Source organism: Carcharhinus amblyrhynchos, chromosome 13 (assembly GCF_965287045.1).
Source record: "Carcharhinus amblyrhynchos chromosome 13, sCarAmb.v2.hapA, whole genome shotgun sequence".
Taxonomy (NCBI): Eukaryota; Metazoa; Chordata; class Chondrichthyes; order Carcharhiniformes; family Carcharhinidae; genus Carcharhinus; species Carcharhinus amblyrhynchos.
This window is the reverse complement of record NC_137336.1, coordinates 57,886,696-57,914,397: the sequence shown is the minus strand read 5'-3', so window position 1 is coordinate 57,914,397 and position 27,702 is coordinate 57,886,696. Positions and strand designations below refer to the sequence as shown.

At 43.3% G+C, this 27,702-nt stretch overlaps 1 protein-coding gene across 1 annotated transcript in view; it reads right to left on the bottom strand.

Moving 5' to 3' along the window:
• Positions 1-27,702, bottom strand: part of LOC145351533 (shootin-1-like) — a 120,622-nt gene that overhangs the window by 45,590 nt on the left and 47,330 nt on the right. The window contains exons 3-4 of the mRNA XM_080201129.1: positions 1,959-2,053; positions 1,146-1,302 (exon numbers count right to left, since the gene is read on the bottom strand). Of these exons, the coding sequence (XP_080057255.1) occupies positions 1,146-1,302; positions 1,959-2,053 (252 nt within the window). The remainder of the gene's footprint in view (positions 1-1,145; positions 1,303-1,958; positions 2,054-27,702) is intronic.

The window sequence follows — 27,702 nt, the reverse complement described above, 5'->3', positions numbered from 1 at the left end:
CATCACAAGGAGGCCCCACCCCCGGGTTTATTCAGCAACCTGGAAAACCAAGGCCCAAAAGATCTTGTTTGGGTCAGGAAAAGACTCGACTGCAAGCACTATGGACTGTTAATGTTCTTCAGCAAAGTCATGAAACACCCTCCCTCGCAGCACTGTGGGTGTACATACACCACATGAACTGCAACGGTTCAAGAAGAAAGCTCACCACCACCTTCTCAAGGGCAATTAGGGGCAGACAATAAATGCTGCTCTAGACAGGGCAGTGATGCCCATCTTTCTGAACAAATAGAAAAAAACGGTCAGGATATAACTCCACCATTAACTTTTGGGGTCCCTTTCCACTTATGCTGTGGAACAAAGAAAATTGTGAACTTTATAGTATGGAGTGGGCTGCGCAAGGGAGACATTGAGGCTCTCAGTTGTAACACTATCTTTGTTACACACCTTGTTCTCATTATAAAGCTTTCATTTATGACACTAACACCTCATCCTATAATGTGTCCGCTATAAGATTACTAGAAAATGGAACCTGATTTCCTTTGCTGCATTGTGTTACAAGATAATTGATACTGGATTCCGACATGGATGATACAATAACTAATGCTGTTGGTTCTTACTCTGCTAGGTTGAAAGTTTCCTCCTGCGGTCAAATTAACCATAGAATCCCTGCAGTGCAGAAGGTGGCCATTTAGTCCACTGACTCTCCAAAAGAGCATTTTGTCCGGTTCCTCCCCACGCAACCAGCCATATCCCTGTAACATTGTGCATTTACCATAGCTAATCTCTAATTTACACATCTTCGGATATGAAAGGGGAATTTGGCATGGCTAATCCACCTAACCTGCATATGTTTCTTCCGACAGTTCAAACATAAGCACCCGGAGAAAACCCACACAGACATGGGAAGAATGTGCAAACTCCACGCGGACAGTCACCCGAGGCTGGAATTGAACCTGGGTCCCTGGCACTGTGAGGCAGCAGTGCTTATCACTGTGCTGCCGAGTTTAGTGTACCTTTATCCCTACTTTGCAATACACGGTGTGATGACTATAATGATGTTGCAGACTCTGACATTTTGGGCACCAGTAATTGAGGCATGCAGGTTTTGGGTCAGAGTTCACTTATGCAAGCCATTAAATGTTCACCTTTGACCTGCTGCTGATATTGAATGCAGGGGTCAGGGCTTGTGTCCTGTGGCTCCTCATCTGCAGCTCCACAATCCGAAATACTGGGAAGCAAGTCATCAAGACAAACCCGGGATGTTAGACTGAGGTACTTCAGCTTCTTGTTTTCATGACTGAGCTGTGACGAGAAGTAAAGGAGATTCAGCCAATCTTTGTATGAAAGTTCTGACAAGACAAAGCACCCCCAGCCAAAGAAGCAAGATTTCACCTTACACTCCACTATTCGTATACTTCAATGAATCACTAAAAATAGTCTCCCATACTCCCTGTCGTCATAGACTGTGAACGTGAAATTGATAAATCAATGGCATTTAATACCAATTTTTTACACATGTCCAGCTAACAGTACACAAAGACTGTCCAAACCTTGTTTGGTAAATTCAGTGGCATTTTGGTGAATCTGAAATTTGTTGTCGTTAACAGTGTCTTTCAGTAGCACTATCTTCCTCATTGAAGAGAAAAGGGTTAATGTCTGAGCAAGAGTGTATAATTCACTTCAATGACCCCGACTGGTGGTGCGGAATGTGGACACTGACACCATTTCAACAGTGTACATTCATGTTCATTTGAACGGTATACTTTGGCCCAGTTCTCATTTCCTGGTTATCAGGAAAACAGTCCAACTCATCCCACTGTGCCTGGAGGATCTGAGAGCCAGTTAGCCCTAGTTAGGACTTTTGATGATAATTGGAGTTGAGTGAATATTGTCTGCATTGTGCTACCAGGCCATCTGGCCTCCACAGAAGCACCGGGCATTCTGAGAGACATTGTTACCTTGGTGGCTAAGACTTCCGCATTCTCCCGACAAGATTTCTCAATCTCCAGCTGCGTGTGCAAAGCATTCACTTCTTCGATAACCATCTGTGAAACTGGAAGAAAGGAAAGGTCAATTCATCAAAATCATACATGCACTCCATCTCTTCTTACAGTGAAATCTTGACTGGAGTCTACCTTATGCTGTCCCCTGTTCATTGGTAACAGTGACTGGTCACCTATCTCTGAAATACACTGGTGTGCTTGTACTCCATCACAGTGTATTATCCAGGCAACAGTATGTGTCCTGCAGAACTGCTCTTACATGGTGCAGAAATACAAACAATTACTGGGGCTGATATGAGAATCTTTCATTTCCATAACTAACTTATTTTTCTGTTTGGTTGGTGAGGTAAATAGGAAGAGATAGAAATCAGAGGAAGACAGGGACGAGAAAACAAAAGAAAGAATCAAAATGTCACAGATATGAAAACAAGCGAGAAAGAGATTCAAAGTCATGAAATCCTAGAGGCTTACAGCATGGAAGCAGACTTTTTGGCCCAACTTGTCCATGCTGTCCTTTTTTTAAAACCACTAAGCTAGACCCAGTTGCCCACATTTGGTCCATATCCCTCTGTACCCATCTTACCCACGTAACTGTCTAAATGCTTTTTAAAAGACAAAATTGTACTTGCATCTACCGTTACCTCTGGCAGCTTGTTCCAGACACTCACCATCCTCTGCGTGAAAAGAATACTCCCAGACCTTTTCATATCTCTCCCTTCTCACCTTAAACCTATGCTCTCTAGTTTTAGACTCCCCTACCTATGGGAAAAGACGTTGCCAATCTACCCTATCTATGCTCCTCATTATTTTGTAGACCTCTATAAGATCACCTCCAAGAATCCTATGCTGCAGGGGAAAAAGGCCCAATCTATCCAACCTCTCAAAGCATCAAGTTCCGGTAAAATGAGAAAAGCCAAAAGAAAATTGATAAGGGAAAGAAACAGAATGACAAAAGTGTGAGGGAAAGGTTCAGATAGAGGAAGAGAGAAAGTGACCACAGATGGTTAAAATGAAGAAAGCTCTAATGCTGGTCAGTGTTTACTGTGTCAAATTTTAAAATGACCCTTTGTTTATTATATTGTTGTGGAATTTTATTATTGTGAAAGATATTGAAGTTGAATCCAGGTATCTTCTGTAGAAAGGAGAAAGTTACTGTTCATTCAGCAATAAGGGTAGTTCAGTTGCAAGTAATAAAAGAACTAACTTCAGGAAGTAAATCAAAGAAAAAGGTTTAATAACGAAATTGAATTACTCCAACACCTGGGGGTCACATCCTGGGGCCACACAGGCTTCCCCACAGTTTCCATCTGCTTCTTATTTATACTGGGTCAGCTGACCACCATATCATTTTGCCATTGGTTACATTGTCTACCAGGTCAGCTGACCCTCACAGCATGTTATCATTGGTTACATTATAACAGATTCCTCTTTTATCTTTTTTTCCCCAAATTAATTTAAGCTAACCACCCTCCAGTGAAGAATGCAGTTGAACAGAGGGATCTGGGAATACAGGTACAGAATTCCCTAAAAGTGACGTCACAGGTGGATAGGGTTGTAAAGAGTGCTTTTGGTACATTGGCCTTTATAAATTGGAGTATCGAGTCTAAAAATTGGAGTGTTATGGTAAGGTTGTATAAGGCATTGATGTGGCTGAGTTTAGAGTATTGTGTACAGTTTTTGTCACCTAGTTACAGGAAGGATGTAAATAAGGTTGAAAGAGTGCAGAGAAGGTTCACAAGGATGTTGCCGGGACTTGAGAAGCTGAGTTAGAGAGAGAGATTGAATAGGTTAGGACTTTATTCCCTGGAGCGTAGAAGAATGAGGGGAGATTTGATAAAGGTGTATAGGATTTTGATGGGTATAGATAGAGTGAATTCAAGCAGGCTTTTTCCACTGAGGCTAGGGGAGGAAAAAAACCAGAGGGCATGGGTTCAGGGTGAAAGGAGAAAAGTTTAAAGGGAATATTGGGGGGGGGCTTCTTCAAACAGAGAGTGGTGGGAGTGTGGAATGAGCTGCTGAATAAAGTGGTAAATGCGGGGTCACTTTTAACATTTAAGAAAAACTTGGACGGGTTCATGGATAGAGGGGTGTGGAGGGATATGGTCCAACTGCAGGTCAGTGGGACTAGGCAAAAAAATGGTTTGGCACAGCCAAGAAGGGCCAAAAGGTCTGTTTCTGAGCTGTAATTTTCTAACAACTTTCCAATACCTGCTTCCCTTTTGGCAAAGAAGTTGGATAACTGTAGATTTGCACCAATCCAGTTGAGCTTTGAAACCTCCTTTTTTTCAGGCATTTGTTTAATGCTGGCCAAAACAATTCTCAGTCGCTCTTCTGTTACACTTTTTGTTGAGCGAACATTGTCCACGTAAAGATCAATTGTCTATACAACACTCAATTGGTACCTTCTTTCCCAACATTGCCATGAAAAATAACTGTTATACTGTCAAACAGATATATCCCCATCTCTATCACCTTCATTCATGCTAGGGTTTCAGCTGCAATGTACTTTTGACTACCCTTTATATTTTCTTTGCTTTCCAGACCAAGGGGCAATATTTTCCTTCCTCACTTACCAAGAATATTATGAATCTGGCACAGCTTGAATATCCATCTGGTAGATTAGCATGTGAAGCATCACTAAACACAACTAAGTTCATGACTTCCGATTCTCCCAGTGCTGGGAATTTAATGACACACTCCTTTAATTTTAGCTTTTTTAAAGTTTTATTTGCCTGAAAGGTCTCAGACTGAAGCACGCTTCAACATATTACTGAGCTTTAAGTTACTGTAGCTCCCATCTGGTCTTGTCTGTGTGCATAGCCAATTAACTGTCCTATCATACTCCTCAAAAGTTCTGTTTCTCTTTTTCCATCGATCTCTCTTTAGTTATGGGAATAGGGTCACTGCTCTCTAAATAACCCTGTTGATTCATCATTATCCCAGATTTCGTTTGTCGGATATCAAGACCGAGATATTGAAAAGCACCAGCCGTTTGTCTCCCTACTTTAAATTCTGTTTGTAAGCCTATTAATTACCCTCTCTTCAAACTCTAGCCAATTTTCCTTTAGACTTCCAATAGAACACTACAAGATCTGCTTTTAACTGGGCACAGCCAGTCGTCAGCAATACAGATCGTACAGAAAAATACCAAACTGTTGATGCATCACTCAATCCTTATATACATGTGTTCCGTTCCCACAACTGTCCCTGTGTATTACCTGCTTCTTTGGGTGGCTTCAAACTAAACTTCTCTGAAATGTTTCGCCCTGCAGAAATGCTGTTTTGATATCCATCAACTTACATTCCCAATTATTACATGCTAGGGACAGCAAAAATAAATTTCAGTCTTATTTTCTCCACTGTGAGTGAAACAACCCTAATGTCTCTCTGCTCCAAGTGTTCTTCATACCCACTGGCTACTAATCCGATTTTTGCTTTGTAAGCCCCATCTTGCAAAAACTTCCTCTGTGGAAACCCATCACTGGGACAGAGCAGGCTGCCCTTCAACTGGTACCTCGGTGTACACTCCAAAATCTTTTCAACTGTCCAATTCTCTTTGTTTCGCCTCTCTTTATTCAATAAACTTCATTTTATTGGCAACCACCAACACTTTCCTATCATGGGAACTTCTATCTGTCATCGGTTTGATTCCTAGCCTTCCTCATTAAACTCTGACCTTTACTTCCATGTCTGTCCCTGTAAGGGCTGCTACTCTCAGACCTCTTCTCTGTTAACACACTTCGGTTACAGATTTGTGACTTTTTCCTATGTTCATCGATTCACAAGTGCTCACTGACTCATCCTCAGAACTTAAATCTTGCTTTGTCGGCTTCCATCCTGTCCCCCTATTTTCCCAACCTTTCCCAAAGCTTTCACTTTTTTGCCCTTGCTCTTGGACATTGAGCCAGTGTTTATATTTACCTGAGAGTTTTCCTGCTCTTCCGATTATAGTGGCATCCCTCCACTCACTTGACCCTTTGGGTATGTATGATACCCTGTGTCCACTTTGGATAATTGAACCTTTGAAATAACAGCTTCATTCCATGCCTCAGTATTACTTAGCTGATCATCAGATTCCCTCTCGTCTAAAGCTGTCTGACCATCATAGCTGCTCAAGGTGCTTCTAGTATTTCTACATCTTATTCAGATGCTCCAAATTCATAATCAATTCCCACTACTCTCGAAGAGTGGGCTCGCACTGTCTGGTTACCGTGTTGTAGTATCATTACTTTGCCAACTGTCCCTATCACTTTACCTGGCCCTTTCAATTCTTTTATTTGATTTGATTTATTATTGATGTAGAGGTGCCGACATTGGTCTGGGGTGGGTACAGTAAGAATTGTCACAACTCCAGGTTAAGGTCCAACAGGTTTATTTGGATTCATGAGCTTTCGGGGCACTGCTCCTTCATCAGGTGAGTTTAACCATCTTTTATTACCCTCCCATGTGCATTTTCTATCTCCATTATCAAATTGGTTATATGAGAACATAAGAACCAGGAGCAGGAGTAGGCCATTTCGTCCTCCGAGCCTGCTCCACCATTCAATAAGATCTTGGCTGATCTTTTTGTGGACTCAGCTCCTTTTACTCCAATTAGGATTTAGAATATTGCCGGTAAAATCACGCAAGAGCAGAGAAATCAGGATCATATCCAGTTTCTCAGCTCTCGCGATTTTCTGAGAGCTGGTTTTCTGGCCTGTTCACCATAACCTTTAATTCCTTTACTGTTCAAAAATCTATCTACCTTTGCCTTAAAAACATTCAACAAGGTAGCTTCAACTGCTTCACTGGGCAGTGAATTCCACAGATTCACCACCCTTTAAGATAACCTCAGCTCTGTGACCATCATAGGATGGGGGCCTGATTCTAGTTATCACTGGAATGAAAATCCGACTGTCCGGGCACTTTTTCCCAATTCCAGTTTCCGATTCCATCTCAGGAGTGAAAATCTTTCTTCTGTTATGACCCACTCAATGCAACTAATTGAATGTGGATGTAGAGATAATAAATAATTGGTGAAGCAATATAAAATGGCGTAATCAAATACAAAAAAAAGTTACATGCACAATGGTACAAAGGCCTAGCAATCATAAAGACTTTACTGGAATTAGTTAGGTGGATTATACACCTTCCATTGAACTGTCCTGGTTTTCTTCATTGTTGATACTTGTTATTTGAAGATTTTTGTAATATTCATTCTATCAGTAATGAAACTGAAACATTTCCTTTTTTCTTCTTCATAGAGAATAGGGGATGATAAGAAGGAAAAGCCAGAGTGCTCATGAATGTCTGACTACTCTCAGATTACTTGGTTACATCCCAAGAGTGACTGGTAAATTGGAGCAGAAAGAAACTGCTTTGGTCTCAGTACTGTTAACTCCTGAGGTGATTCTATCTGTCATCATAATTTGCCCTCCTCACTATTGATTTGATTGAACCAGAGTGAGACTCACATTTCACAGAAAACCAAAACTGACTGGAATATCAAGCAGATACAGGAATATTCAAGAAGGAGGGCTGGGAAGGTGAAGAAGAGTTTTGGGAAGATGAGGAAGTGATTGGAAGGAAGGGAGGGGAGTAGGAAAGGTGAGGAGGATGGCTGGAATGGTAGAGGAGGAGGATAGGGAAGGTGAAGGAGTGATAAAATGAAGAACCAATGTCTTCATCATGCAATAAAACAAGAACTGGAGCAGCATCTGTACTAGCTCACTTTAATGCCAGTTCAGACTTCATGTGTAAGCTGTCATGACGATGGATTATAACTCATAAATTCTGTACAGAGATATTGAGCTTGTTTATAAGACATCTGGTTTTCTTTTAAGGGCATACAAACAAAAACTAGTTTAGACTGCAAGTAACCACATGCTGGAACTCCTATGTGGATTATATTCAGTCCTAAAAGAGACAACAGGATGTTGTAGCTTTGTTTTTAAGAGAGGTACATTTCAAAGAAAAAAGTAATGCAGAAACTGAACTGTAATCCCCTATGGAGATAATGAAAGCTGATTATCATCTCAGCAGAAACTACTACCAGCATGAATCATATCCCAAACATGTTTGCGGTTTTCCCCTTCCAGAAATAGACAAGAAAAAGATTTCAAAACCAACTGTAACTCTAGTCTCTGGTGAAGTTCCACTGTGCTAGTGTGTGCTGTAACAGTCACAGCTGAAGAGCATTGACTGTTGCTTACTGGTAAAGTCTCTCTTTGATTTCTGGAATAAGCCACAGTTGGAAAGGAAACCAGAAAAATCCTTTCAACTAACCTGCAAAATGAAGAGTTTCCAAACTAATTGTTCAACTGCCAAAGTTAATGCTATCAGAATCACCCAACTTAACAGCCACAAAATTTCACCTTCTACTCCTCATGGACAAGACAAAGATTGTTTCGTATCTTTTTGTAGAGAACTTTTAATTCTCGACTCTCTTCTCATTTTTAATCTGTGTGTATGCCTGTTGAATTTTATGAGTTTTTTCTTGCATTTTACCAATAAGTAACTTTTTCTTTAACTCAAAAAAGCCTGGTTAAGTTGGCTCCTTAAGCATAAATATATTTGGACTGGGAAAACGTATGCACGAGGGGTGGACTGAAATTAATCTTGTCGTAACTTATAAATGATGTTGAATAAAGCTTCCGCTGTCTTGACTGGGAGCACAAACATTTGGTAATAAGCCATATGAAATCATAACAAACTAACGGATCTTGACTGGGGACCAGTCAGAACAAAGCCCATAAATGCCAACATTTTATGATTTAATTAATAATTTATTGGTTATGAACCTAATTCACTTTAAGAGATTAAATAAAAAATATTTCTCTTTCCTATCCCAGTAAATCATCTGCATTAAAACAATCCAAAGAATAGTTAACAAATTAGCACTTGTTGGCTAGCTGTTGTTAGTGATGAAGCCTATCAGTCATCCAATCCACATCACTTTCCAGCAAAGCCTCGCGGTATAACTCAGAAATAGAAACCCTAGCTGTTCATGACCACTATTTGAGGAGAAAAGCCATTGCAACAAATTGCTACTTTCATTTTTGGAATGCAGGACAATGAATGAGGAGAATACAAGATGTATCTTGACAGAAAATTATACTGGGAGAAATAAACCAATGAAATTTAAACTCATAGAGTCTTAATAGTGCAGAAGGAAGCCATTCAGCCCATCAAGAGTGCTATCAAGACAACTATCCCACCCAGGCCCTATTCCTCTAACCCCACGTAATTATCCTGATAATGCTCCTGATACTAAGGGGCAATTTAGCCAATCAACCTAATCGGCACATCTTTGGACTATGGGAGGAAACTGGAGAACGCGGAGGAGATCCATGCAGACACACAAATTCCCCATGGGCAGTGACCCAAGGCTGGAATTGAATCTGAGACCCTGGTGCTGTGAGGCTACAATGCTAACCATTGTGTCACCATGCCGCCCCCAAATATTTGGCTTGGATTTTAATTTGCTCTCTGGTCACCTTTTCTAGTTTAAACTCTGCTTCATCATGTTGTACAGCCATTAGCAGAGACATTTTACATTCAAACATTTTTAATCTTGCATTTATTTTGCAGCTGACAAAATGTAAAATTGGGATTTAGAATGTTGCCGGTAAAATCACGCATGAGCTGAGAAATCAGGATCGCGCCCAGTTTCTCAGCTCTCGCAATTTTATGAGAGCTGGTTTTCTGGCGAGATCAGCCTCTCACCGGAAATGGGCAAGATGCTGAATAAATTATTTAAATATATTTTATGAGGATTTACATGGCATTAACGAGCCCGGCGCTCAATCATCCAGGCTCACGTGCCATCGTGGCCTCACTGGGAGAAGTTCTCTCTGGCGAGGAAAACACCTGCTCCCTATAAATGTGGAGCAGTCGTGTTGGCCTTGTTGGTAGAACCAGAGGCCATTGAGGCCCCCCAGGGAATCCAAGATCATGAGGGCACTGCCAGTCTGGCAACTCTGTAATGCCCACCGGGCAGTGCCATTGAGTGGGGTCTATGTGGCAGCCCAATTGGGGAGGGAAGGAGGGGACCTGCTGCCACTCTGCAAGTCCGATTGGTATGGGGTGGGAGGGGAGTTTACAATCAGTCTGGGTGGCTGTTTGGGCAGTGGGGCTGCATTTCTGGGTGATCTGGGGTTTGTGATCGGCTGCAGTCCCCAGGGGCTGGGAGGCTGTGTTCAGGTCGCCTGCAACAGCAGAGGCCTGATAACTCTCTGTCAGACCTCTGCTGTTGCACAAGTACAAAGTCAGAGGTCTGCACATATGCAATAACTCCCTCTGCTGTTGCTATCACACATGTGCAGAGGTCTGCACAACAGCAATAGCTCCCTCGGCAGGTTGGCTGGTGAATTAAACCCCGCCACTGCCTGTTGCAGTTAGAAATCGTCTAGTCTATATTTTCAATGTCTAAGTTCATAGGGTCGGGAGTAAAAATTCACTCAAAAAACAGATCTGCAACTTTCCCATTTTCACGCTAGCTGGACACTTCGAATCATTCTCGTAAAGTTCCACCCATGACCTCTCTCACATAATTAGGATAAAGGTGGCAGATGAATGGGAACGTCATCACCAGCGAGTACCCCCCAAGTTATTCAACATCCTGACTTGGAAATACATCACTGTTCCTTCTCTGTCACTCGATTAAATCCTGGAACTCTCTCACTAACAGCACTGTGGGTGTACCTACGCCTCAGAGACTGCAGTGATTCTAGAAGGTAGATCACCACCACCTTCTCAAGGGCAATTAGGAATGGAGAATAAACGCTGGCTTTGCCAATGAAGCCGACATTCCTAGGAAAGAACAAAGAAAGTGTGCACTAACCTCAAATCTCTCCCCTTTCTGAAAGGTGTTCTTCCCAGGTAAGATCACTATGGGATAACCTGAGATGAATTTGATTGATCGTTCTGCCTATAAATTCAAGAAATTGGGTATTGTCACTCCAAGAAGCCATGGGAGTTAATGTTGGGTAAAACAATAATATCATATTGGTGCGGCAATGGGAACCCCTCTGAAGTTGAGTGGGGAAGGAGTGAAGTCATTGTTGAGACAGAGTGAAATGAGCTTTGCTCTCCATCTTGTTTGTGCTGCTCCTGCCCTGTGACAGAGTAAGGCAGAATCTGGCTGTTTGCTCAGGAGAACAAGCCAAATAGATCTGATGTCTCTCACACCTCTTCAGGAGTGCGCGAGTAATTCAGTTGTAAGAACAGTCTGACAACCAGCAGAGTCTTAGCGAGGGAGTGTGTTTGCACATTCACGAGTTAATTTAAATGCAAGTTGTCAGACAGTCAGAGAAATTAATATTTTGGCCATTTGAAATCATGCTGCAGGAAATGAGGGAAAGCATGTGTTGAAACATAGCATTCGATGCCCGAGGGAGGAACTGTGCCATTCTTCACACAGCAGAGGTCCACAGAGGTCCACGATGTAGAATAGAAAATGATTTCATCCCAGGGAAGCTTTCATCCCTCAATTCTGTTGCAAGTAACAAAGAAAGCACTGCAAAAGTTGAGCCATTCTGTGAACGGCAGCATGTCTGCAGCTTGCATACTAATGTTTCCGTTTTTTTCAAGGAAATATTAATAAAGTCTGTCTGCTCTTCACCTATCATTGGCTGTATGTATCACTTGGCTGAATGATTCAGTGTATTGCATATGTTATCTTGTTCTGTTTTGCAAGTCATCACTTCAACCCTGAGTGATCAAGACAAGAAGATACACAGCACAGTGGGAGCACTCAGCTGCACTGTTTTCTATACTATTGGATATGGTGTGAGGGAGAGGGTTGTCTACTGGTGGCCACTGCCTTCATGCATCTTTTTTTTTAAACTATTAATAAATTGAATTGAGAGAATTAATTTTTTTGAAAAAAAATGTTATTTGATGTGTTATGATCCACATAGAAAGTCTGAGAGGTGTCATGGCAATGGATTGCTACCAATCTGAGCATGGATACCTTGGCATTACTCACTCCAATTCATTGCTCAATCTTCCACATTCACAGGATTTTATATTAATTTTATTAATAGTTGCTGGCCATCCGCAGTCTCATGCAGTATGCATTTGACAGATCCCATCGGTTGTCACAATGCACTTATTACCCCTCAACTGGGCTAGCATCCAATACCCTGGCCAGAATCAAACCGTCCATCCTCCAAAAGTATGAGTTAATTCAAAGCCTAGCTGCCCATGTCCAGACCAAGTTAAAGACCAACAGGTGTATTTGGAATCATGAGCTTTCAGAGTGCTACTCCTTCATCAGGTGATTTCAAATAAACCTGTTGGACTTTAACTTGATGTTGCGAGATTTGCTATTGTGTCCACTCCAGTCCAATGCCAACATCTCCACATCGTGACTACTCACACCAAATCTTGATCACAATTCAACCCTGCGCTCACTAACTTTCACTGGCTCCTGATCCACCAATATCACAATGTTAAAATTCTCAAGCTGAAGTTCAATTTCCTTCATGGCCTCTCTCTTTCCTATCTCCGTAACCTCCTCCAGCCACACTATGAAATTGGTGCTTCTCAAACTCTGATGTCTTGTGCTTCCACTTCTTCTATTGACTCACCACTGGCTGCATTGCCTTCAGCCATCTGAGCCCTAAGCTCTGAAATTCCGTCTTGGTTTCTCTATCCCTCTCTCCCTACTCCCTATCTCTCTCCCTGCTGTAAAAACCTACCTCCATTACCTGTCCTAATGTCTCCTTTTTGCCTCAGTGCCAATTTTGGTTTGATTATGCTTTTGCAAATCACCTTGGAATTTTCACTATGGGAAGGTGCTATGCAAATGCAAAGTTCTGTTGTTGAAGATTTGGAACATGCAGTGGTAACCATCCTCCTCATTAGCTTTGCAACATTACCAGGAGCACTGAAGCACATGAATCAAGCTGCAGGACTGAGAAGTTCACGTTATTGTTATTCAGGTGCTGAGCACTCACTGTTGCAGCTTCAATTAAAATGCCAGTAGCTGTGACTGTATGATTCATATCTGTCAGTGAAGTGACTGCTGAGATATTCAAGGGCATGCAAGGTGACCTGTTTCCTGCCTTGAATAATCACACATTGCTTACTGGCCACCTGAGACTCCAGCAATTAAACTGCAAAAGGTCAGTGCCTGTTGATTTTGGGTGAGCAGAGCCGATACATAGTTCCATGAACCTGATCTCTGCCAGAAACAATTGTGCTTTTTTGATTGTGTTGGCTGTCGGGACTGTATAGATCAGTGGTGGGCAAACTGTGACCCGGGGCCAAATATGGATCTGGGTTCTGAGTGTGTTCCACAAGACATTTTATTGATTGTTGCTCATGTGCAGTGTTGCCACACGCCACTGATTTCCATCTGCATAGCTTTTCTCCTACCAGTGATAAGCATGTAAAGCAAGGGCAAGTAGGTGCATACTGATTGCATACAACATTGACTGTGAGAGCCATGCGCTCCCTCTGCATCCAAAATATAAATATTTCTTTTGTTTTACCATTTGAGGTTGATGATAGTTCCATTAATATATAAACGATTAAGTTTAAATTTATTTATTTGTGTCACAAGTAGGCTTACATTAACACTGCAATGAAGTTACTGTGAAAATCCCCTAGTTGCCACACTCCAATGTCCGTTTGGGTACACTGAGGAAGAATTTAGCATGGCCAATGCACCTAACCAGCACGTCTTTCGGATTGTGGAAGGAAACCGGAAGAAACACACGCAGACAGGAGAAGAATATGCAGACTCCGCAAAGATAGTGGTCCAAGCCAGGAATTGAACCCGGGTCCCTGGTGCTGTGAGGTAGCAGTGCTAACCACGTGCCATCCACATTTTCTATAACATGTTATGAAATATTCAGTACGTATTAAATGTATCCAATCTTATTCATAGGGTCATGGTTAGCGAACATGCCTGAATCTTGCAGCCCACTGAGATGAAGGAGGGTCACACATGAGACCCACTCACTAGCCTAGGTTTCCCAATTGCTTGTATAGAAAATAAATTTGGGCAGTGCAATCCATTGTGGCTACATGTCAGGGCCAAGGTTGAAAATCCCAAAGGTGCTGCAGAGAGGCAGGAGAGGCCAGAGGAAATGGAGAAAGAGATGGTGGGGGGAATCTGGGTCAGGATGGTGAGGCAGTCGTGGACTCAATCGTCTGAATTTTTCTTCATTCTCCACAATCCAATTCAATAACTCATTGGGGCCATTGAGGAGAATGTCCACCCCTTGTTTCTGAACTGAAGCCTTGACTTCATGTGGTATTTTTAAAAATTTTTATTCCATCCTTAAAGTTACAAAACCAATGCTTACTTACAGTGGTCCAGGAAAACTCAAATCCATTCCTTGCCTGCTCCAAAACCAAATTCAAAATCCAGTTCATGGCCCCAACAAGAGGCAAACAAAATCCAAGGTGACAAGATGAGGCACTGCACCCTAGCTTGGGCTTGATCAGATGCCTCATCTTAGCCGGAAGGCCGAGAAGCGATATGGCGTAATTCAGACTATACAGCAATTTCATTGAGTTGTACAATCTGAATTCAAACCCTGCAGCCCAGTCATATTTCACTTTTATGATCATACACTATAAAAAAAATCCCATTGCATCAAATTTGATGCAATTACTACATCTGCTCTTATCTCAGTTGGCTTGGTTAAATTTAATTATTTTTAAATTTGCACATATTTAACTTTAACTATTTATTGATCCCTGAAAAATCTATTATTAGAATCAGAATGTCTGGAAGTTCTGGAGAAAAGTGGCAGGGACCTTAAATGGCATACTGCACAACTAACAGGTTCAAAGTCTTAACCAAACCCTTTGCAGTGAGAGAATTCTAGAGAGAGAATTAATGTTGTGTACTCTACAGAGACCAAGCACTACCAGACTGGTTATTACCACTATCCTTTCCTGTGCTCCTGATGAAGTAACATCAATGTCACAATGTTTGACAGATAGGACGTATTAGGGCACAGCCATTCCTATAATCTTACAGTCAGGGGCAGATACTCAAGGCACAACACAAAGAAGGAACAGCAACAGTATTAGAGAAAATTTCAGTCCATGGGTGGCAAAGTGGTTAGCATTGGTGCTTCGTAGCGCCAGGGACCCAGGTTTGATTCTGGCCTTGTGTGATTGTCTGTGTGGAGTTTGCATGTTCTCTCCCTGTCTGCATGGGTTTCCTCTGGGTGCTCCAGTTTCTTCCCACAGTCCAAGGATATGCAGGTTAGGTGGATTGGCCATGCTAAATTGTCCCCTAGTGTCCAGAAATGTATAGGTTAGGGAATTAAGTGGAATAAATACATGGTGTTCAGGGATAGAGTGGGATGCTCTTGGAGAGTCAGTGTAGACTTGATGGGCACTGTAAAAGTTTCTATGAGGCCATTTTCTTGAGGCCCCAATGATGACATTTCAAAAGTACTTCATTGGCTGTAAAGTGCATTGGGATGTTCTGTGGTTGTGAAAGGTGATATATAAATGCACGTCTGTCTTCAGTATGTGTGAGGTTTAAAATTGAGTCAGAATCCATGTTCACCTGATGGGGAAAGTATCAATTTGCCCCATTTAAATATAGCAATTGATTAAAACTAAATTACCAGGTTTCAGATTAGGGAACATTCACATGATGCACTTCCATCAGATAAATTGGAGTGTAGGAACCCTGGGACCTTGCTGCTGAAGTATAAAGTTTATTTATTTATTAGTCACAAGTTAGCCTTACATTAACACTGCAATGAAGTGACTGTGAAATTCCCCTCATCACCACACTCTGGTGGTTGTTCGGGTCAATGCACCCAACCAGCACGTCTTTCAGACTGTGGGTGGAAACCAGAGCACCTGGAGGAAACCCCGCACAGACACAGGGAGAACACGGCAGCAGTGCTAAGTATGTCGTTTAAAGTGAAATGAACGTTGCTGCGTACACATTGGTGGTTTTGTAATGGGTTTTAAAAGACTTTTTGCTGTAGCTTGCTCAATGCATTGTTGGTAGTCCACAGTTTTTTGGGGTTTTGATTCTGACTATACTTTCCTTCATTGTCCTTCTTTGCTGCTGTCACTTAAATTGCGCCATAAAAAGTGGTACGATTACTATTTCTTTTGAGAATTCCAAAGAAGATATGTGGGTTTGGGAAGAGGACATTATGAAAGAACTAACAGGTACAAGTATAATGATTTATCAATATCTGAGGCACTTGTCAGACTGGGACCAACATTTCAAGTCCCCTCCACACACACAACTAGATATATCAGAGAAAAACTTTCTTCACTGACTTTGCTTCATATTCCAACTTGCTACATAGTTCCAGGATCAATTGTAGACAATGTACGAGATCTTGAGCCCACTCTCACCGTCCACAAGATTGCTGGCATGGGCTCAAGAAATGGTGAAACCTGGAAGTCACAGATCTCACCGGCAACTTTGTGACTTTCGCCAACAATAAAATCAGGTTCACCCCTACAGTGGGCATGAAAATGACTTACCTACATTTGAATGAATTTCAATATGATTCTCCCTCCAAATATTGACCCCCTTGCCATATACCCACAGCGTGCCACTCCAATCAGTGGGGTTGGGGAAAGAGAAGTGCTGACTTCAGGGGAGGGTTAATGCCGAATTCATGTTCGGATCATGGTATCCTTTAAACATGTCATTCTGATCTCAGTGCAGCCAGGCTTTGCCAATGTGTTTAGGCCTTACCCCCACCCCTGCATGACAACATAAAACTGGTCTTTTTTGACACTGAGATAAGTTCCAGAGAGAAAACTGATCTGCTTCTCTGGGGAGAAACACACCATTTTTTGTTGCTGGGTCTAACACTCTGCCAAATTCTGGTGAGATCGCCCCCAGTATCTAGCGCATAATGCATTCTTGGGCCAGATATCCAATAGACTGTCCAAACAACTGAGTCATGATGTGGAGATGCCGGCGTTGGACTGGGGTAAACACAGTAAGAAGTCTCACAACACCAGGTTAAAGTCCTGATCCAACTGACGAAGGAACAGCCAGTTCCAAAAGCTAGTGGCGTTTGCTACAAATAAATGTGTTGGACTTTAACCTGATGTTGTGAGACTTCTTATTATGCAAACACTGAGCCCAGGAAAAACATTTCATGGTTGACAGCTCTGGCTCTGATTTTTCTGTCAAATGTACAATACATATCCACAAGGTAAGGAGGATTCAAGTATTTGCAGTTTCAGTTATTGATACTTTAAAAGGTCTAGATGATTGACACTTTTATTGATGTGTCATGAAAGGAGTTTTGTGTTATGGAAATGGGATGTTATGAATGATTGTGTTTTTAGCATATCCTATTGTCACTACAGATTTTATGGGTTCTGTACAGTAGGGGCACGAGCATAACAGCACCATAGCTTGGCTGGGGGATAAGAGGGGGCCATGGGGCTGGGTGGAGGAGCATGAGGTGGCATGGATGGTGCACTGGAGTATGTGGCAAGGGCCTGACTGTTTATATTATAACTGGGATGAAGTCCTGCAGCACAAAAGAACATTCCGCCTCAGCATACAGCAGCCTCTGTGTATCAGCAATTTTTGGGATTGGCTAGCTCACCTACAGCCTGTGTCTCCACCTCCCTCACCCCCACAATGAAAATCCTACCTTTATCTTTTCCCTGCAGAGGGGCGCACGGAGCCAGGAAATTCCCCACTTCCAGCATGACAATCCAGAGTTCATCTCCCAAATGGAAGACATTGCAGATCAAACCCCACCTGAACAGGAACTACAGTGCTAACTGACCAAAGTTTTGAATAATGAGTTCTGCCGAGGCCCATAATTGTAAAACGGCAATAAAGTTACTGTGAAAATCCACTAGTCACCACACTCCGGCACCTGTTTGGGTACACTGATGGAGAATTTAGCATGACCAATGTACGTACCAGCACGTCTTTCAGGCTGTGGGAGGAAACTGGAGCACCCACAGGAAACGCACTCAGACGTGTGGAGAACATGTCAACTCCGCACAGACAGTGACCCGAGCCAGGAATGGAACCTGGGTGTTTGGCACTGAGAGGTTGCAGCGCTAACCACTGTGCCACCTTGCCACCCATGAAGTTGAGTGTAAGAAGTTGCTCCTTACTCAATAGTGTAAATCAACAGCCAACTCCTCATGCTCACTATTTATCTGCTTAGCTGCTAGTGGATAATGATGGTGCTGTGTGTAGTGGGCAGTAATTGGATCCACAGGTCAGATTCTATTTCAAGGGCAGGTATTTTGTTTTTAATTGACTTTTGGACGCTCTCAAGTTTATGGAGGTGTAAAATGGGCACCAGGGATACATTTACTATGGCAAAAATTTATTGCCACCCAAGTTTCCTGACGTTTCTCTGCTTGAAATTATGTTTTTTATTGAATTAAAATGAATGGTTCTGCAGCATTCCGTTTGACTGGAATGTCGTAGCATCACTGAGTGATATTGCTGAGGGGCATGGTGATCCATTCCTGTGAAATTTCTCCGCCTGCTATTTCACTATTTTAAATGAGGTGCGACCCTCCTCAGCAAATGCCATTGTTAACATCACAGAGAATGAACTTCACGTAAACACATTAATATGCTCATTGCTAAAATGCAATGTCACTGTGTCTTGTAATAGATGTAACAGAATAACTGAGACAAAACAGTATACATTGGGGACAATTTTACTATCGCATTGCACCCGTTTTCAGGCAGTGGTAAAGTGGGCTGTAAAGCACTGAGCATGATCAGCACCGGTTATCACGACCTGCACCATTTTACAAGCGCCGGATATATGATGCGGTCAGTGTCTCGCTGGAAATGAGTGAAAGGCAGCTTAATATATTTAAATCTATTAAAGTGGACATTTGCGTCTGTTTAGCTCAATTGTCTAGGCTCCGCTTCCCTTTATGACCTATATTTTCCATTGGATTATAACTTCAGTTATCTCAGATCTTTCTTTTTTATATATATATAAAACATGAAAAGTTCATGCCGAAGAGGAATAGATATGCTCCCCATGAACGGGGAGCAGTCGACTTGGGCTCGCCGATGGTACCAGATGCCATTGAAGCCCCTCGGGGATGCCAAGGGCTGGGGGGAGTGCCCCTTGGGCAGCACCAGACCTGCAGTACTACCCTGGCACTCAGGCAATTGTCTGGCACCTGGGCAATGCCCATAAGGCAGTGGCAGGGCCAAAGGGGAGGGGCTAATGAATGAAGGGGTCCCACTGCCACTCTGCAGGGATTGGTGGAGGGGGGAGAGGGAGGGAGGGAGCGGAGCTTGCTGCCACTCTGCAGCAATCAGTGGGGGGAGGGCTATGGGTCCACAACTGGTAGGGGATTGAGGTCTGCGATCAGTCTGGCCGGAGGGTCAGCGGGGGCTGCATCTCAGGCCGCAGGTCCCTGTGATTGCTGGGGAGGGAGCTGTTTCAGGCAGTCTGCAATATCAAGGGATTGATAGCTTTCTCTTGTCTGTCAGGCCCCTGCTATTACTAATACGCATGTGCAGCAACAGAAATCTGCACGTGCGCACTATGTCCCTCTGCAGGCTTTGGCCGCCCGTTATGTTCTGCAGCACAAATCTGACAGGCTCAAAATTTTGTAGGCGGAGTGTATGGGAAAAGGACTAAAATCAGGTCTAAAAGTCCAATCTGAAACTCTCCCAGTTTAAGTCTACCCAGCACTTAGAATGAAAATGGTAAAATCACCCCCAGAATCTCTCTTCCACAGTACAATTATTAACATAGGTTCAAACACAGAGTAAACTCTCACAAAGAAGAAGATGAGAAACAGGAGCAGGAACAGGACTTACAGCCCCTTGTACCTGCTCCACCATTCAGGGCCGATCTTCTCCATCAATCCCACTTTGCCACCTCATGGTGAAACCCTTGGATTTCCTTTGGAGTTCAAACATCTGTCAATTTTGATTACAAAATCGGTCCAGGGCTTCCCGGCCAACTGGAAAGGGGCTCGGCCCTGTCATGGCTGAGCCAGGGGGTGGGGCCACTGCCTCCATGTAAAATTCTAGCCAATGATAAGGAAGCTACACTGTCACTCACTCTCACACTCACAGCCACCAGCTCAGATCCTGACACTGCACAATCTTTGAGGGGGTTGTTTGAAGACAGAATCTGCATGCGGTGAGATGCCTGACATGAGTGAGCTACAACCAGGGCAGGGGAAAAGGATCGAACAAGTGACAACCTGCCGGAGGTTGAGGTCACACGTGAACTCTACAGCAGAGAACCCGGGTGAGGACTTTGATGCAGTGGCCTACAGTAAAAAGCTGATGGGTATGCACAATGAAATGCTTTGTACATTGGCTTGTCAGAAATCCTGTCATCAATGCCAAGGAATATGGAGGAGTCCAACATCAACTTGGTGCACGACTTTGTGCAAAGTTTGAAGTCCGTCTCTCCAGTGTAGAACTTGCGGCCTGATCCATAATCTATGATGCAGTGCCTGGGCTTCCACTGGAGCAGAAATCACGCAGCACGCGGGTGCAATAGCGGGAGCTCAGACTGCAGTTAAATAAGCTCAGTTTGTTGCCATCAGGGTGATGGATTCAAAGAGTCTAATAGCAGTCCAGCAATTTTCCCTCTAACGCATGACGCAGACCCTTGGCCGTGGCAGTGTCACCAATGAGGGTGAACTTGCTAAAGCTTGTCAGGATGACAGCGTGTCCTCCCATCACCGTCACTGCAGCCCTTGTTGTTGCCTGTCAGCCAGCTCGTCCAGACTGACATAGTGCTGAACAAAGCCGGGCCCAAGGGCAGAGCTGCTGAAGGTCATATTCCAAGGCTATCTGCAGCCTCTGTCACTAATAGTCAGCCTACTTTCACCAGCAGTGCTACAGCCACTGGGGCAGTACTAAATAGCCACACTAGGACAGGCAAATACAAACAGAAGATAGGCACTGAGAATGCACGGGATGTTTGGTTGATTTATAGATAGATGGGTATCAGGTGGTTTAATTTATAAACTTGGGTTGGAATGATGTTTTGGGGTGACTTTTATTTTAGCCAGGAGGATGCTCTGATGATGGAAACAGAGGGATAGTAAGTATGGAAATGTTGGTGAATGGAGAAGAGTTCTGCAAACAAATGAATTAATCTCTAACAACCCAGCCAGAAAGGGGATGCGTTGGGTGCCTCCTCTCTTTCTCCTCGTCCTCCATCCGAGCTCTTCCTCCCACCATCCTCAGTTGGTCACTGCAGGTTAAGGCTGCCCCTAATGATGGTGAGGTAGTGCAGCAAGCTAGTGACCATGACCTATCTTAACACACGCTTCGCTCAATTCTGCAGGGCCCGTCCTGTGCAGTCCAGGCAGCAGCAGTATTGTTTAAGCACAGCAGTGCTCTTCCTGATCACATTTTGTAAAATGACGTACCTCACATTGTACACAAAAGGCCCACACACGCATGCAATGTGCAATGAGATAATGAGCTATATGGTGACTTGATACCCAGTTACCAACCTCTGGTCTGTCATGGTGGCTCCAATGCAGATGGTACAGCAGACTGCCGCACAACGAAGGCACCATGACTGCTGCTAGGATATAGAGCATTGATTAGCACAATGTGCTGAGTATGGTCACACTCGAGCTGCACTCAGAGGATAGATTCCCTTCTGGTAATACTGGATCGCCAATTTGATACGTGGCATCGATGAAGCAGTTAATGGCAATCTGCACTATGAGGAAGTCTGCAATCCTCATGTTGCTGTGTGCCCGCTCCATCTGCTTTTTTCTGGCAAGGGAGACTGAAATGTATTATAGAGCCTCGCTGATCTCTGTTATGTGAGCGTGGATGTGAAAGCAGGGAGGAGTAAATACTACCTGCACCAGGTGGATGGAACCTGACACGTAAAGGGTGATGCGCACAGTCAGTTTTGTATCTTCTGGCAATGCCATCTTTGCCCTGGTCTGAGACCAGTTATGGCAGCAACAGGTGGCAGGTTTCAATGACTGCCACTTTGTGTATCGGAAATGTCTGACACAAAATTTTACCATTTTGATTCTAAGTGCTGGGCGGACTTGAAACTGGGAGTGTTTCGGATCCAACTTTTAGACCCGTTCTCAGACGCCCCCATATGCACTCTGCCTGAAAAAAAAATCAGCGATTCCGAATTGCGCTGCAGAAGCCTGTGGGCGGGGCATATCACACCCGAAACACTGCACCTCTGACTGGAGCCTTCAACTGCACACGTGCAGTAAAAAACAAATACAAAAATCCTCCCCTGCCATATTGCTCCCGGGTCACATAATGCCGCCCCCATGGCCTGGGAGATTGCCCCATCCCCACAATATTACTGTCCCCCTTATCCCCCACCCTCCCGCTACTCAGGCTGATCGCGGCCCCCTGCCCCCTTCCCCCCCACCAATCGCATCAGACTCCCCGTTCCCATCCACCGATCACACACAGAGTGGCAGTAGACCCCCCCCATCCTCCTTACCAGAGAGCATTGGTGCGGCATGAATGTTACTTGCACTTGTCAGCCCAAGTCTGGATATAGTCCAGCTCTTGCTGCATTTGGACATGGACTGTTTCAGTACCTGAGAAGTTGCAAATACTGGTGAACATTGTGTAGTCAATAGCAAACATCTCCAGTTCTGACATAATGGAAGGTCGTTGATGGTTGGGCCTAAGATACTGCCCTGAGGAACTCCTGTAGTGATTTCCTGGAGCTGAGGTTGACATCTCATTTCTCGGTATGTCTAGTGTTACTCCTGGCATGCCCTCCTGCACTCTGCATCGAACCAGGATTGATCCCCCGGCTTGATGGTAATGGTAGAGTGGGGGACCTATCAGGCCATAAGGTCACAGATTGATAGAGTCTGATTCTGCTGCTGATGGCCCACAGCGTCTCATGGATGCCCAGTCTTGAGTTCCTGGATCTGTTCTCAATCTATCCCATTTCGAATGGTAGTAGTGCCACACAACACAATGGGGGTATTCTCAATGCAAAGACAGGAATTTGTCTCCACTGTGTGCTGAGCACTCCTACCCAAGATGGATATATTCATCTGTGGCAGGCAGGTTGGTGAGGATAAGGTTGTATGTTTTTTCTCTTGCTGGTTCCCTCACCCCAGGTGTAGACCTAGTCTAGCAGCTATGTCCTTTAGGACCCAACTATTTTGGTCTTTCATGGTAATACCGAGCCACTATTGGTGATAGAAATTGAAGTCCCCCACTCAGAATATATTCTGTGCCCTTGCCATCCCAATGCTTCCTTCAAGTGGTCTTCAACATGGAGAAGTAATGATTTATCAACTGAGAGGTATGCGGTATTCAGCAGGGGGGTTCTTTGTCCATGTTTGACCTGATGCCGTGACACTTGGGGGTGTCAAAGGATCGGACAAATGCTAAGGTGCTTTTGCTATGGTAATACCGAGCCAAGGTTGATGTTCAGGATTTGCAGGGCAACCCCCCCTGATTGTATACCGTTGTCCCACCACATCTGCTGGGTCAACCCTGCCACTCAGAGAGGACTCATCCAGGAATGGTGATGGTGGTGTCTCGAGCATTATCTCTTAGGTATGATTCCGTGACAATGACTATGTTGGGCTGTTTGGCTAGTCTATGAGGCAGCTCTCCCAATTCTGGTACAAGCCACCAGATGTTTGTAAGAAGGACTTTGCAGGGTCGACAGGACTGGGTTTGACGTTGTCATTTCATAGAATCCCTGCAGAACAGGAGGAGGAGGCAACTCAATCCTTCGTGTCTGAAAGAGCATCTTACCCAGGCCACACCAGATGTGTACGTGCATGGTGTCGATACTGTTTTGGAACAAGAATGGCAGTCATTGTGATGAAAAAGTGGGTACTCTATGCAAACAAATTATGTGACATCTTTGGTTCCAGCATCCACTTTAATCTTGTAACACTTAATTTATGATACGTCTCCTCATTCTAAAATGTACTACTACATGCTTCTTCATGTTCAATTTCAATTGCATGCCTAGTTTGTCCCAAGTCCTCATGAAAGCTCTCCTCACCATTTACTACACTTGCAAGTTTTGTGTCAGGTGCAAGCTTGGAAATTATGCCTTGCCTATACCTAAGTTCAGGTCATTAATATGTATAAAAGAGAACTGTTGTGCTGGTACCAATCCCAGCGGGAGGTCTCTGCACAATCCTTGGAATCTGAAAAACAACCATTCATCACTGCTGTCCGTCCCTTCACCAATTTTAGATCTATGCTGCCATTGTTCCTTTAATCCTATGGGCTTCAATCTTGCTATCATGTCTATTATGTGTTATCAAACTCTTTTTGAAAGTCCAGACACTCAACATCAATTCTGCCACCCCTATCAAAGCTTCTGTTTCATCAAAGGCTCGTCAGACACAATTTGCCTTTACAAACCTCCATGCTATCTGTCATTTATCAGCCCACGTCTTTCAAAGTGGTGATGAATTTTGTCCCAGCATGCTAAAAGTATCCCCACCACAGACATTAGACTGACTGAACTCTGGTTATTGGGTTTAATCTACATTTTAATAAATAGACATCATTAGCACTGAAATTTAAGCTGGAAAGTGGATCAAAATGTATAATGATATTTCAACCCCTTTGACAGCTTTACTGCAGATGGGAGGCTTTCCTGCCCAGACATTACTCTTCATAATTGCAAACGACCTTTCAACTTCCCCAAAATTACTCAGGAATAACTGCCCTTTCAGTGACTTACACAATGCACTCAAGTGTCCATTAGTCCTGCCATGTGACTAGCACAGGTGTCCTGCTTACTGCCAGAAGAGATGGGAATTGGATCCAGTAGCTCTTCTGGTGAGTATTGTGTTGCTGTTTGGCTTTCAGTTACATATTGATGCATTTGAGGAGTCACATCAGTAACCCCTGTTGACAAACATCAAAGCAGTTTCATTGTCCAAGAAGGGCCATTGTCTTTCAGTCGGACTGGGGCAGGGCAACTGTAAACCCCAAACTGGCATGTTAGTACTCCCAAAAACTTTGTGTTTATAAAGTTGCCAGAACCATTCCAGATACTTTTTTCTCGATGCAGAAAATTTCAGATGATCTTTCTCATGCCTATCAACATGGAAATCAGACTGGCTTCACATAACACCGCTCATTTTCCAAGTTCTGAATCACCATAGATAACTGAATGAAATTGTGAAAGAATTAAGCCAAGGAATGCAGTGGGTTTTAGTGTCTCCCTCCCTGAGCTGTGACTGCCTCACTTGTGAATGTATAATGGTTGCTGTCATTCTAAACTGTGTGTTCACATTTGAAACAATCATTTCTATCAGTGCCTGAGAGCATGAGAGCAGGAACAAGTCGTGAAAACGCTTTGAGGGATGCAACATTGAATCTGGAGCCCAGAGCTTGCTCAGAATGGTGAAACATATCTTCCATCAACCAGGGGTAAGTTGAAGCCTGTGTGCTGTTTAAATTTGGTGCCTGGATATGGCAGCGGTGCGTGTATTATCCAGCCTATCCTGCTGTGTGAAATGTCAAGAAACCTCCAACTAAATAATTAATTAGGCCAACATCCCTCAATACAGCACAAATTCCCATTGGCCTCTGTGGCAGAAAACATTCCCGGATCCCTGCCATAGCATGGAAAATTCCCCTGACCATGTTAATATGGTACAACACAAGAAATAGAAGCAGAAATAGGCTACCAGGCCTTTCAAGCCTGGCCCGCCATTCAATACGATCATTTAATAAGATAATGCACAGAATTTGTTAATGAGGGTTGAGGCAGTCATCGAAGTCAGTGATATCACCTGCACGGTGTTATAAGTGACCAACAGGATATTTCCAGTCACGCTAACAATATTAAGAAGTCACACAACACCAGGTTAAAGTCCAACAGGTTTATTTGGAATCAAGAGCTTTTGGAGTGCTGCTCCTTCATCAGGTGACCCATCTGGTGAAGGAACAGTGCTCCAAAAGCTCGTGATTCCAAATAAACCTGTTGAACTTTAACCTGGTGTTGTGAGGCTTCTTACTGTGCCCACCCCAGCTCAATGCTGGCATCTCCACATCATGGGTAATAATATTGTATGATCCGCTGATGAAGTAAAATTTGTAATCTCTGGTTTATTTAGTCGTCACATGGGATCATTTAAAAGATGAAGGGCATTTCTGTAATTAATGAATCTTGAAAGGGGAAAGTATCATGCGAGATTGTGGGGGAGGTGATACACCTTCATGTAGTTCTAATTCTAAGCAATGACTTGCTTACTCCTATTCAGGTGGTTGTTACTGAGGAGATTGTTAAACAAAATATTATCCACCAAATGGTATGCAGCTCCTTTAAAATGCACTAATTTATTTGCCAGCCCCTTAATGAATCTCCTGACTGTTTCTAGTACTGGTTTCAACTTCATTACCAAGGCAGGACCTTACATTAGGGTAAACTGACATTGTTCCTTAAGACTCTATTGGCCACCTCTTTAGTGACTAAAGTATTCAGCCAAAACTGTCCCCCATATCTTTTCATGACATCTGCTGTTCTCAACAGCAGTGAAATTACAGCAAATAAAAGTAATGATCTTTCACTGAAAAGCAGCAAGGAGTCTGCACAATAGAATGTTTTAACTCAATTATGGTCATTATAGTAACTGTCTGATTAAGAAAAATCTAAATGAGGTTAACTGGTCCCAACTGCAACATGCAAAGTGTATTATATTAAGGAATTGAATACTTGCAAGCCAGAAATCCCTGCTTGTAAACATATTAGCCAGTTTCAAGGCAACTGAAAAAATGACTTTACATTGACCCTTGGTAATACCATTGCTTTTAAAAATTATTGAACACAGTGAAGATAGTGCCATGTGTTATCCTATCGATTACACACAGTGTCAAGGAACTCTGCAATGTCACACCATAAAATGGAGCTCACTTCTGTGTTCTAACCATAGTGATTTCCCGATCTCAGCTGCTATCTCCCTGATAGTTCTAACATAGTTGGAAACACTCTTCCTACTATTACACTTCAAAGTTAAAGTTATTTATTAGTTACAAGTAGGCTTACATCAACACTGTAATGAAGTTACTGTGAAAATCCCCTAGTCACCACAACCCCTGTTGGGATATACTGAGGAAGAATTTAGCATGACAAATGCACCTAACCTGCACACCACTGGACTATGGAAGGAAACCGGAGCACCCAGAGGAAACCCACACAGAGACAGGGAGAGTGTGCAAAATCCATACAGACAGTGAGCCAAGCCAGGAATTGAACCCAGGTCCCTGGCGCTGTAAGTCAGCAGTGCTAACCACTGCGCCACCATGCCACCCCTCAGAGTGACCCTTGAAAAGACATTTAATGCGTGGAGATATAATTCAAGCAGCAGGTGGCAAAACAGCACTAAACTGCATCTATATAGCTCCTTTAGTGCAGGAAAACACCCCACCTAATCAGGTATTTCATAGAGACACAACCAAACAAAAACCACCAAAAAAGAGCTCTGGAGCTCTGATCAAATGTAAAATCAAGGAGATGATGTTTAAGGAAGGTCTTAAAATGATTGAAGCTTAGGATGAGAATTCCAATTTATGGGTTGAAGCATATGAAAGCATGAGCACTTAAAACTGGGGCTAAGGATTGGGGGGATAGGTGTGAGGGATGGGTCTCAGGGAGGAGTGATACTAACAGGTCAGAGTCACAGTGTGGGGGTGATAGTAGGACTGGGGAGATGAGAGTTATAGGAACTTTTCTTCCATAACATCAAGATTTAAGGATGCAAGTTATTCTGAACAATCTTAGAATCA